Source organism: Myotis yumanensis, unplaced genomic scaffold, assembly GCF_028538775.1.
Source record: "Myotis yumanensis isolate MYYU_CA2020_CCGP unplaced genomic scaffold, mMyoYum1.0.hap1 SCAF_14, whole genome shotgun sequence".
NCBI lineage: Eukaryota > Metazoa > Chordata > Mammalia > Chiroptera > Vespertilionidae > Myotis > Myotis yumanensis.
This window is the reverse complement of record NW_027223765.1, coordinates 58242628-58254863: the sequence shown is the minus strand read 5'-3', so window position 1 is coordinate 58254863 and position 12236 is coordinate 58242628. Positions and strand designations below refer to the sequence as shown.

Sequence of the window (12236 nt, the reverse complement as noted above, 5' to 3'; positions counted from 1 at the left end):
ATGAAATAACTTCTAACATCGAAAAAACTGTGTTTCCTTTCCCCTGTAGTTTACAATTAAGCTGATTTAGATGAGCTGTAATGTCTACCATGAAATAAAATTTTTGGATCCACTGATCATTAGTTCTGGATAGTGAACACCCTTCTCAAGGAGAAGTGCTTTAATTTCTGTTAATAAGGAAGTGAAACGTTTCAAAACATTTCCTCTTGATAACCAACATACCTTGTTATGCAGCAGCAGATCTGCGTACTCACTCTCCATTTCACTAAAAATTCTTTAAATTGGCGATGATTAAGAGCTTTAGCTATAATGGAGTTGATAATCTTAATCACCAATTCCATAACTTTGCAAATTTCTTCTGGAAATGTCTGCGAACAAAGTACTTCTCGATGAAGGATGCAATGGTAAGTAAGTATCTCACGATTAATTTTTTCTTTCAAAATAGCAACAAACCCATCTCTTACGCCGGTCATACTTTTCAACCCATCTGTTGAAATTGAGACAATTTTATTGAGTGGAATATGATGTTTTTCAATGCACTCAATTACAGCATTTGCTATATCCTCTCCACGTGTTTGACCTTTGAGTGGCAATAATCCTAAAAGTTCTTCTTTAGGAGCTGTAGACGAAATAAATCATACAAAAAGTGAAACTTGCGCTGTATCATTTATGTCACAAGACTCATCAACTGCTATTGATAAAGCTGAGACCAATTTAAGATCTTCGACTTGCTGGTTGGTTATATTCAAAGACATTTTGACTGTTCTATCTTTCACTGTTTTAGCAGACAATGGTAACTCTTTAATTTTTTTTAGAATATCTGCTTTGTTCTTAAAATCCCAAAATAGCTCTTTGGATGCATTTATAAAACAACTTTTTATGTATTCGCCATCTGTATATGGTTTTCCTCTCTTAGCAATCTCTTGACTAACCACAAAACTTGCAATATTAACGCTGTTGGAAGATTGCATCCAGTAATTAAATACAGAACTTGATTTTTCTTGACTCTTCTGAAGTTCCTCAACTGCTTTCTTCCTTGCATCACTGACGGGATATTTAGTACTAAATGACACGTGTTTAGTTGTAAAGTGTCTCTCCAAATTTGATTTCTTGTTATGCGCCAATTTTTCCTGACAAATAAGACAGGTTGGAAGGCCATTTAAGTTTTGAATAAACGCAAAAGTCTCGGTCCATTCAACTTTAAATTCATGCTTTTTGTCTTCCGTTTTTCTTTGCTTCTTCTTTGTAGCCATGTCAAACAGGGCACCTAAAAAAATGTTTTATTTTATAATAATAAAGCCACCAACACAAAATAATTACAATTCTTAAGTTGATGACAAAAATACCTGTAGGGTTTGTAGCTGGTTGGAAAAATACAGGTAACTTTATGCTTCGAGTAGGTACTTTTATCACCCGCGCGCGTTTTGCAGACGCAACTAGCACTAACCACTGCACAATGAGACTGCTGACTGACTGGCTGACTCAACTCATGCATGAATCGCGTGCGCCTCCCCCGAGCTGCGTATACCATGGCCCATCTGCACCAAATCTCCCGTCACCCAACCAACCGACATCCCTCACTTCTTCTAACGCCACTTCTTCAAAATAGACTTGCCCAGGCTGAAAACCAACTTCTGCGCATGGGCCACAAAGTTTCAATAGCACTGTACATGTGTGCCCGCACATTGTATTTTGTGGAAGAACCACACGCAAGGGGCCAAAGAGCTGCATGTGGCTCGCAAGGCGTGGTTTGCCGAACACTGCCTTAAACCATCCTCCTGCTTTTTCATTCTTTTTTATTTTAGCTGCTTTAATTGGGTGTTTTTTCCTACCTTTTCTTCCAAATCTCTGATTTGATCCTCTGCTTCATCCAACCTATTTTTAATTCCTTCCTGTGTATTCTTTATGTCAGATATAGTCTTGAATTCGGATTAGTTTTTATTCATGGTTTCTATTTCCTTTTTCATGCTGTTGTCATTCCCACTAAGTTCCTCATAATTCTCATTAAGTTCCTTGAGTATCCTTGTGACCATTACTTTGAACTGTATATCTGAAAAATTACTTTCCTTCATTTGTTTTAGCTCTTTTTCTGGAAATTCCACTGTTTCTTTCATTGGGGCCTGTTTCTTCATTTCCACATGTTGGCTCTCTCTTTGTGTTTGTTTCTATGTATTAGATAGAACTGCTATGGCTTCCAGTCTTCCTGAGGTGGAGTTATTGGGGCTCAATGACATAGTCTCCTTGATCTCCTGAGTTGGATGCTCTATGGATGTCCCTTGTGTGGATTTTGTGGTTCCTCCTGTTATAATTGGGTCTTGATTGCTATTGGCCCATTCCTGTGTGGGATCAATCCTCAGTCTGCCTGACTGTAAGGTTCAACTCTGACCACATCTTGCAAGTTATTGTACAGGTGACAGGCAAAGCAGCTGCTCCCAATGTTGCCAACTAGGAAGAATCCCCACCTCTCCCAGCACATGATCCCAGACAAAGACTTTAAAACAATGGCTCTGTGAAATATTAAATTATTTTCTTGTCTTACATTTTCTTTATTACTACCTTTATTGTGACTATCCCGGCCACTGCTGCTGCTGCTGCTGTGCACAACCTTGGGAGACTTCGCTCCCCTTGGCACTCCCCCACCTTCCCACAGCACAGTGCACTGTGGACCCTGGCCTGGAATTGGCTTGGCCCTGCTACCTGTAAGCTGACCCGAACTTCTGAGTTAGGCCTAGCAGTGCTCAATACTCTGTGTCCCCTAGAATACATCCATTCCCCTAGAATGAGTTGTTTAAATTTCAAAACCCTGCCAAAACTACTGCAATTCATATTAAAACATCTTTTCAAGTCAACCTCTCTCCAAACCCTGTGTCTTGGCCTTTTTTCTCTCCATTTTACATAGATAAAGAAGATCCTCATTACAGAAAACAAACTGGTGGTAGCCAGAGAGGAGGGGAGTGGGGGAGGGGATGGGTGAAAAGGTGAAGGGAGTAAAGAGTACAAATATGCAGTTATAAAATAGTCACTGGGATGTAGGAATATAGTCAACTATATTGTAATAATGCTGTATGGTTCCAGGTGGGCACTAGACTTATTAGGTAATCAGTTTGTAAGTTATATACATGTCTAATCAATATGTTGTATGACTGAAACTAATATAATAGTATATGTCAACAGTAATTGTAAAAATCTACACTAATAAAAGAGAAACATGGTAATTGGCGTACGACCGCTACCCTTCCCATTGGCTAATCAGCATATCCTTATGCAAATTAACTGTCAGCCAAGATGGCGGCCGGCAGCCATGCACTGAAGCGAGCAGGGAGGCTTGCTTCCTCCAGGAACTGCAGACTCCAACGTTCCTCGCCTCACTTGCTGGACTCTCAACTGCAACTCTAAGCAACTATTACTATGTTGCAAATAAGAAGCTAAACAAAACCGGCTTTCAGTCAGCCCCGGACCGCAACATTGTATCCATGTTTTCAGCACCGAGGCCTCAGAGCTAAAGCTGGCCCAGAATAAAAAAGAAAAAAAAGAAAACAAGGAGCGGTTGGGAGCTTTTAGTCAACTGCCAGCAGGAAAACAGCCCTCAGCCCCTCAGCCAGCCTGGCCAGGCACCTCAGTGGGGACCCCCACCCTGATCCAGGACACCCTTCAGGGCAAACCAGCCGGCCCCCACTCATGCACCAGGCCTCTATTCTATATAGTAAAAGGGTAATATGCCTCCCGGCACTGGGATCAGCGGAGCAGCGAGGCTTCCGGCACTGGGATCAGCGTGACAGGGGACAGCGCCCAAACCTCCTGATCAGCCCTGCTCTGTGCCTGATAGGGGGGGAGCTCCCCAATCCCCCGATCGCCCTGCGGCTCTGTGTGTGACAGGGTGCAGCACACCAACCCCCTGATCGGTCTGTTCTGTGTGTGACAGGGTGAGGCGCCCCCACGGGCCCTGCTCTGTGTGTGACAGGGTAGAACCATAACCTCTCCATCGGCCCTGCCCTGAGTGTAACAGTGGGAGCTCCTCAACCCCCTGGGGGCTCAGCACCTCACTATGGACACCTCCCACTAGCCAGCTGGGATGGCGGGGTCTGGAGAAAGGACTTGGTCTATACTCACCATCCTAGAACCCAACCTGATTCCGTAGACCCTTTCCCCTGTTCTGGCATCTGCTGGTCCCTTTATTCCCCCAGTACCTCCAAACCTTCCTATGCTGATCCCAACTCTCCTTCTGCACCAGCCTTCCCACACACACATACACACAGACTTCACCCTCTCCCTCTTCCAACCCCCAGTCTCTACCCCATACATCTTCCTGCCCTCCTCTGCCCCACCTCCACTCTGCCCTCCTGCCCCAGACCACCCAGCAGCCCTGGTTCCAGGATAAATGGTTAGAACAGAGCTTCCCTTGGCAGGAAGAGACTGTCCAGGAAGCTGCATGCAGAAAGGTGCTCCCAGTCATGTACCTGCAACTGCTATCCTGCCAGATGCCAATCGGAAATTGTGTCTCTGCAGACAGAGGGAACAGAAGTGGGCTGCCGTCCTTTGAAGCTCTTCATCAGGAGGAAACTCTCCCCCCCAAAAAAGTTCACCCTGCTGCCTCCCTTATCACCTTCAGCAACCCTCCTTTGCCCCTTTCCCTGGAAGTGGAAGGACTGGAGCACATCTTATATAATAAAAGGCTAATATGCAAATAGACCAAACAGCAGAACAACCGGAACAACCAAACAATGGAACAACTGGTCGCTATGACGTGTGCTGACCACAGGGGGCGTGTATAGAACATGGCGGGCATTGGCTGTGGTGGGATGGTGGAGCAGGTGAGCGGGGGCGCCAGACCAAGGCAGGGTGCCGGTCACTGTCATCGGGGTGAGCCTCTGGTGGTTACTGAAAATTCTTTGCTCCCGTGTGCCTTGGCCCTGCCTGGCGCTCACACCTGCTGCCGGCGCCAGCCCCACTCACACCCACAACCAGCATCAGAGTTGCTGCCAGTGCCTGGCGCCAGTCCCGATCACTCAGTGCCATCAGCAGGTGCAAGCAGCAGCTGCCAGTCGATCGCCTCTGAGGGCTTTTCCACCGCCCCCCCACCACCACACCCGGCTCCTGAGGAGCAATTGCTGCTGGCACTGTCAGCGAGTGCATGCAGGGCTGGCACCATCAGCATGTGGGAGAGGCAGGACCGGGGCTGCTGGCAGATAGGGGACTGGGGGCCATAGCAGGAGGGGCTGGGCAGGGGTGCGGAGGATGGGCCCAGCTAGATTCACCCGGTGCCCACTGCAGCCTCACAGCCCACAGTTCCTTTCTAGGTGCATGAATTCGTGCACTGGGCCCCTAGTCTATATATATAAAAGAGTAATATGCAAATAGACAGAATGGCGAAATGACCAGAACATCCGTTTGACCAGTCCTGTGAGGTGCACCAACCACCTCCTGGTCCCTCCCACAAGCCGGCAGGCTCCGATCCCCCGATGACAAATGGGCAACCAAGGGTGGGGGGTGGGGGGGCTGGCTGCTGGCAGCCAGGAAAGGTGGCCCTGATCACAGGCTAGGCCTAGGGACTGTACCCGCTCATGAATTTAATGTGCCAGGCCTGTAGTAAATAAAATAAAAAGCAACTCATCATTAACATCATTAACTGACCGTCTATGGTTCTGAAATCCCTTTGTGATCCTTTCAGACGTCTAAATTCATTTCCAGAGCCTCCTAACTACTTGCAAAGTATTGTATGAATTTACTGTCGCTTACACGTCTGATTATTTCAAAGTCTTGGGGTCTCTATGGTTATGGAATAGATTCTGCCTGATTATTTTAACTTCACAGTCAAACAAGCTTGCTGCTTAGTCACTACACTGTATCAGCAGAAAGAGGCTGTGTTGTTTCATTTTGTTAGTATGTTTTGCTTACCCTGCCTACTCTTCTTCCATTTCCCTGAATGCACCTTTGTTCCAGAAAAGGATAATCAATTCTTCAAAGATTTACTTTTTGATCACACAATCTAAAGTTCTCCTCTCCTTTCAGCATTGATAGTCTTTTTTTCAATCCCTCATTTGTTTCCTTCATAGCATTTATCACAATTTGTAATTTTGAATGACTAGTTGTTATTCTTTGGAAGTCTACCTCTTCCAATAAAAAGTAGGCTTTATGAAAACAGCATTTTGCCTATTCTGTCTGCTGCCATATCCCTAGTGCCTAACCACATGGCTGGCACATAGCAGGTGCTCAAGAAATCTGCTGAAGGAATGAGTGAATGAAACCACATACCTTCCTCTGCCATCAGCATCATTCTCCTTCTTACTCTCCTTTCTCTCCCCACTTTCCTTTCCTCTCACTTTCCTTGCTGTAGTCTTTCTCTTCCATCTACTACCCTCTTTCACTCCATTATCTTAATTCCATTCATTCAACCAACCAACAATTCTGAAGACCAACTCTATTTAAGGCATTAAACTTGATGCTGAGAAAGACAAAAGTAGACACAGACTCTTCATGAGGACCCTACAATCTTCATGTTTGGGTTTTATATCAGAGCTCATGAACTTCCCAGATTCCCAGAACAATGATTTGTTACCAGTTTCCCCAAACAATGTTAATACCAAATAATTGAGCCTGTCAACCCCTCCCCCAACAACACACTCATACCTGCCAATTGTTGGGTGCTTTTGGTGGAGTGAGTATACAATGTGATTGCACACTCAAGTGCAGAGCTCCAGTGATCACTGGCAGTATAAGAACAAGGCCCTGACAAGGCCACTGAAGAGACATGTTCCATGTGACTATGTGTCCTGCTCCCTGTGGCCCCAGTAAACTCTCCTAACTTCCTCCTATCATATTGAACTTACAGACAATCTATATACTCCATGGGGCACTTCAGCTCTTCTCTCTCCCTGTGAGCAGAACCCCACTGTTTCTATCCTGGTTGGATGCACTACCTTGTCCTCTATACTTGGCTAATTTCACTTCCTTATCTGCTCACAGCCCATTTTTCTAAAAATTGCCTCAAAGCAGAGACAGACCTAGGTGATCATGTTTGAGAGAGAGAAATGCCACATACCCTTGCTTCTTTGGCCCCTGATGGCCAGATCACTAGTGGTATCTCTATCCAAAAAGAACTGATTCAAAGTTAAGCTGGGAATCAATTCACAGGCTGAGACAGCCAATCTCTCTCTCTCTCTCTCTCTCTCTCTCTCTCTCTCTCTCTCTTCTGACTCTAAAAACTTGAATTAGAAAACATAGGAAACAGCATAATTGATTTGGGCTTGTAAGATTGTTCAACACAACCTCAGAGTTGGGCCATGTGCAAATAGAGAATGCTTGTGTGGACGAAAGGGGCCACGTGCTAACCTGACAGGCTCAGGGAAGTGCCTGTATGGTGGTCTTGCAGACTCAGAGACCTGAAGTCATCACAAAGGATGGTCTGAAATTAAACTTTAACTAAGGCAGTTATGGTGGGCAGTCACCTCCTAGGCCGGTATCTTCACTGACAAGGTCAACCTTTACCTTAACTGAGCCTCTGCCTTTTTGCATCTATAATAACATATACTTTGAAATGTCTGGGTAACTTGTAACTTCCCTTTTTTTGGACCCCTTGGGGCACAACCTAATGTGCTGGGCGCCAGGACAGATGTCACAAATTCCTTCATTATCATATTAATTGTTCCTGCACCCACCTAAGTATGTGTCTATCATTTTACTTTTTATCCAATCCCAGGGGTTCCTCCCCACCCCCTTTGCTTTCTCCCACCTCTCTAGTCTATCACCAGTGAATTTCATGTAACCCACCTACATCCGTCCCTTCCTTTGATTGCAATGTATAAATACAGATGTAACCCTCCGATCTCCTGAGCATTATCTCAACTCGTTGAGGTTCTGCTTCCTGGCATATGTGGACAGTTTCGCTCAAATAAACTCACAAAACTTCTTTACACGTTTCAATGGATTTTACGTTAACACTTTCTAAATGGTAAAATAGAATCAGAGGGGCATGGAGAGAAGCAAAATGACAGAGGTCATCAGGGATGAAAAAATCAGCTTTGGCCTTAGCAACTTCCAGAACTTGTTCTCATGATGACCAGCATGATCCGATCCATGTGCTCCTGGTCTCCCTGCACCCTTGGGGAGTGGAGTTTCTTTTCCTTGCAGCCTCGGGGCATTAACCCAGCACATCTTTCTACAGAGTTCCTCTCGATTCTTGTCATATTTACCTTTCTATGGGATTCTGCTCTTGCACTCAAATTTCCCTGGTTAAGATGTGAGCTCAGTCTTCCACCCCTTGAAGAAGCTGTCTTAGCTCACCTGTCAGGAAACGACCTGTAGACTGACCTACCTGTGTGCCCTCCATGGGCTTCAGCTGTCTCCTCTTGTAACAGCCTGTCACCCAGCACTGCAATCACCCACCCACAGGCCTGCATCTAATTACAGCACAAGTTCTAAAACCCCTTTGTAGCTAATGACTTTTAAACACATTATAATAGTGATACCATTGGCTACAGGATATCTATGATAATGATATCTAGATATATGTTCCATTTTGCGTTCATTGCTTCACCTGTGGCAACCCAAAGAACCATAGTAATAAGCATGCTTATCTCTGGTGTCAGGGCCAATCTTTCCTCTGTATCTCCTTGCCAGGGATAGAGGTGAAAAAATCTTCTTTTAAAATGCAGTTTGTTCAAGTTTATAGAAAGTGCTCACAGCCAATAGAAACAAAGAAAAACCGTTCACTGTGATGGATAGCACTGATTTCAGTTCAAAGACCTCATGTTTGTTTGTTTGTTTAGAAAAATATTTTTATTCATTTCAGAGAGGAAGGAAGAGGGAGGGAGAGATAGAAACATCAATGGTGAGAGAGAATTATTGATTGGCTGCTTCCTTAATGCCCCAAGTGGGGATTGAGCCCAAAACCCAGCAGGAATTCTACTGGGACCTCCTGATTCATAGATAGTTGCTCAACCACTGAATTACACCGACGGGGTCAAAGACTTCATGTTTAATAAAATTCTCGAATAAAGTATAAAATAGCAGATTAAATGCAGGCAACACATACCAAAAAAAAAATCAAAAAAAAAATCAAGGAGTTACCTAATACTAATCTAAAGCCAGGAAACTTTACTTTATTCTTGTATTCAATGGATCTAAGAGGGGTAGTGAGGAAGGCATTTACTCAGCTGGTTTTCAGCCTAAAAGAAAGACAAGAAGGTAATGGGGAAAAATAAATAAAATAAAATAAAATGAAATAAAGAAAAAAAATAAAATAAAGACAAGGGGCTCGTCTGTAATCAGAAGGTTGCTGTGATTCCCTTTGAGGATTGTTTACTTCTAGTCACACCCTTGAACAATAGGCTCAGAGGGTATCTGGGGAGGCAATTTGGCAGATTATTTAAATTCCTCAGTTTAGGAATTCAAACAGATTAGGATTATGGAAGACAGTTTTAGCCACTCAGCAGAAAGGAAAATGCAATATTGAAAGAACAGAAATAATGCAGCAGAGATATCTACTGTGGGGTATCTGCCCAGCTCTCTCAGATTCCCCTCTCCAAAAACTCCTCCCCGGACACATAGGGCTGGAGCTGAGTGTCCTGGGCTCCTGCCGTGCTCCCGCGCTCATTAGCTGTCATACGAATCATCTTTCACTCGGTAGTTTTGCCTTTACATTCTCAGGGTTGCTGTGAGGGTTAAAGAAGATAATGCTGAGACCAGCACCTGACATTAGCACATAATCAACGGCAGCCATGATCCCTCAGCTCCATGCTTGGCCTAACTGGCTGTGCTGGAACCAACAGATCTCTCCCTGGGCTTTGGGTTGGGATCAGTTAGTCTTTATGTGGGGCTGGACCTGGAGTTTGAAACCGCGGTACTTTGCTTTGAGGTCTGAGGAGCAGAGAATGAGTTTTAAAAGAGGAAAAACCAGCCTGAGTGGGAGAAAGTCCAACCTGGTTCCCCATCATTTCTTTTTCCTGCTTCAGGTTCTGGCTGAGTCTGCTGGCCTGTCTGCCCTGTTTCCATGGGACAGCAGTTTGGTTTTCTTTTAAAGTACCCTTTGCATTTAGACTAACTCCAGAGGCCTTTTATTTGCAGTCAAGAACCTTACCCTAGAAAAAAAGATGAACTGTGCTGAACAAGAAAAAGCAGAAGATGCGGACTTGAAAATCCCTGTGATTATCAGAGTGCAATGGGCGGAAAGGTCCCAAGTGAATGGCAACATCTTCCCTTTGTCTAATGAATGAGCAGTGGGTATCTTTCCCAGAAACTGTATCCACCTGCTTCTGCCCCCCACCCCCTTGCATTTGATCCTTTTTGATTCAAAGGTTTTATTCCAGGGTTTTGCTAAAGAAAATAAAGGTACATAGCAGGTGGGTCCAGGGTGATTTGCAACCAGAGGCTGAAGTCTTTAAAAGGAAATGTTGTTAGTTTTAAGTGTCAAAATAAAAACATAGACCAGAAACGTTTGTCTCTCTCCCCCCCTCAACTCCACAATATCATGGATATAACAATATAAAAAGAATTTCCCTTTGCCCCAAATGAAAACGAAAAGGGATTTGGGAAACTGAGTCCTTATTCAGGCTCTTTTACCCTTGAATAAGTCACTTTCCTTTCAGGATCCCAAGAATCCATCCCCTTCAATCCAGACATTGTCCAGGCAAAGAGGGCCTCATGCCGAGATGATAACGTTTTCATTTAGTTCAGTGCCTCCCATTAATTTTGACTGTACTTTTCAGAAGAATTGTGCTGGCAAAATATAAGAGAGATTCTCAAAAAATGGATCCAGTGTTGGAGGTTTTATCATTTGGTCTTTGTGTCAGCAGTACAAAGACCCACCTCCAAGAGACCCCAGGAGCTCTTGAGCCAGCTGGGTGGGGAGGGGACGCAGACAAAGCTCATGCTCTCAGTATAGACCTGGCTGGAACGTCTCTATGGGGTGAGGTGGGTACACTCCCATACAAATGACATTCTGGAAAAACAACCTACCTGGATTGAAGTAAAAAATAATATTTAATAAATCCTGGTCTCCCCACGTGATGGCATTCTTGTACTTCTGGTATAGAGGGTACAGCATGTCCTCCCAAGCCAACCCTGTTGGAATCATGCTGTTCTGGAAAAGAGGAAACCATCGGAGCAGCTGAAGCAAAGAAAATCCATCTTGTCCACTGAGAAACAACGTAGAGGGACTGGGCCCCTCTCCCCCCAAAAGCAAATAGAGGAGAGGTCCTGCTGACTTCAAGGCACCGCACAAAGCGAAACAAGGCTGTGGATGGCAGGGTTGTAAATGTGCCCATGGACACTACATGGTCCAGGAACTGGTAGTTGGGACATGATTTCTACTTAGAAAATCAGGCCCTAGAATGAACCTCTTTCTCATGCTTCATCCTGACCTCTGCAGTGAAGGAGCAGAATAGGAATAACAGCATTACGGCAGCTTAAGGAAAAACACACGTTTCTTGTCTTAAAATAATAATTTAATTTAAAAAATAAAAGCAACACATTCACAGACTAAATATTCAAACAGCATACAAAGATCTAAAATACACTAAAAGTACTCTTCCTCCATCCTCCTACAATTCCCATTTCCACTTTCCCTAGAAGTATCCACAATTAACAATTAATAGTCTCTTAGGTGTTTTTCTGGAAATTTCTAAGTCATAAAAGGAATCATACCCTACAATATCATGCTCTGTTCTATTTTAATTTTTTCACTTAATACTGTTTAGAGATCTTATTTATCTTACTTATAGATTTACCTAATTCTCTTTTTTTTGTTTTGTTTTGTTGTTGTTAACCCTCACCCGAGGATATTTTTCCATCTATTTTTAGAGAGAGTGGAAGAGAGAGGGAAAAACAGAGAGAAACATCAAAGTAAGAGAAACACATTGATTGGTTGCCTCCTGCACGAGCCCTGACTAGGGCCTGGGGTGGAGAGGAGCCTGCAACCCAGGTACATGTCCTTGACTGGAATCGAACCCGGGACCCTTTGGTCTGCAGGCTGACACTACCCACTAAGCAAAGCCGGCCAGGGCTACCTAATTCTTTTTAATAGGAGGATTATTTTTGACTAGTTCTCTATTTATGTTCAGTTAGGACCGTTCCCATTATTTGTTGGGATAAAAAATGAGACCATGTACAGCCTTGTACAAATATCTGTGTACGTAGGTAAATATACCCTGCGGCGATTCCAAGGACAGTCCCCAAGGGTTTTGAAGCACTGGATACACTCGAAGTTCAAACATGACAGGACTCAGAAATGCAGCGCAATA

At 44.2% G+C, this 12236-nt stretch overlaps 1 protein-coding gene across 1 annotated transcript in view; it reads right to left on the bottom strand.

Moving 5' to 3' along the window:
- GXYLT2 (glucoside xylosyltransferase 2) overlaps window positions 1-12236 on the bottom strand; it is a 170142-nt gene that overhangs the window by 53453 nt on the left and 104453 nt on the right. The window contains exon 5 of the mRNA XM_070433587.1: window positions 10954-11077. Coding sequence (XP_070289688.1) covers window positions 10954-11077 — 124 coding nt within the window. The remainder of the gene's footprint in view (window positions 1-10953; window positions 11078-12236) is intronic.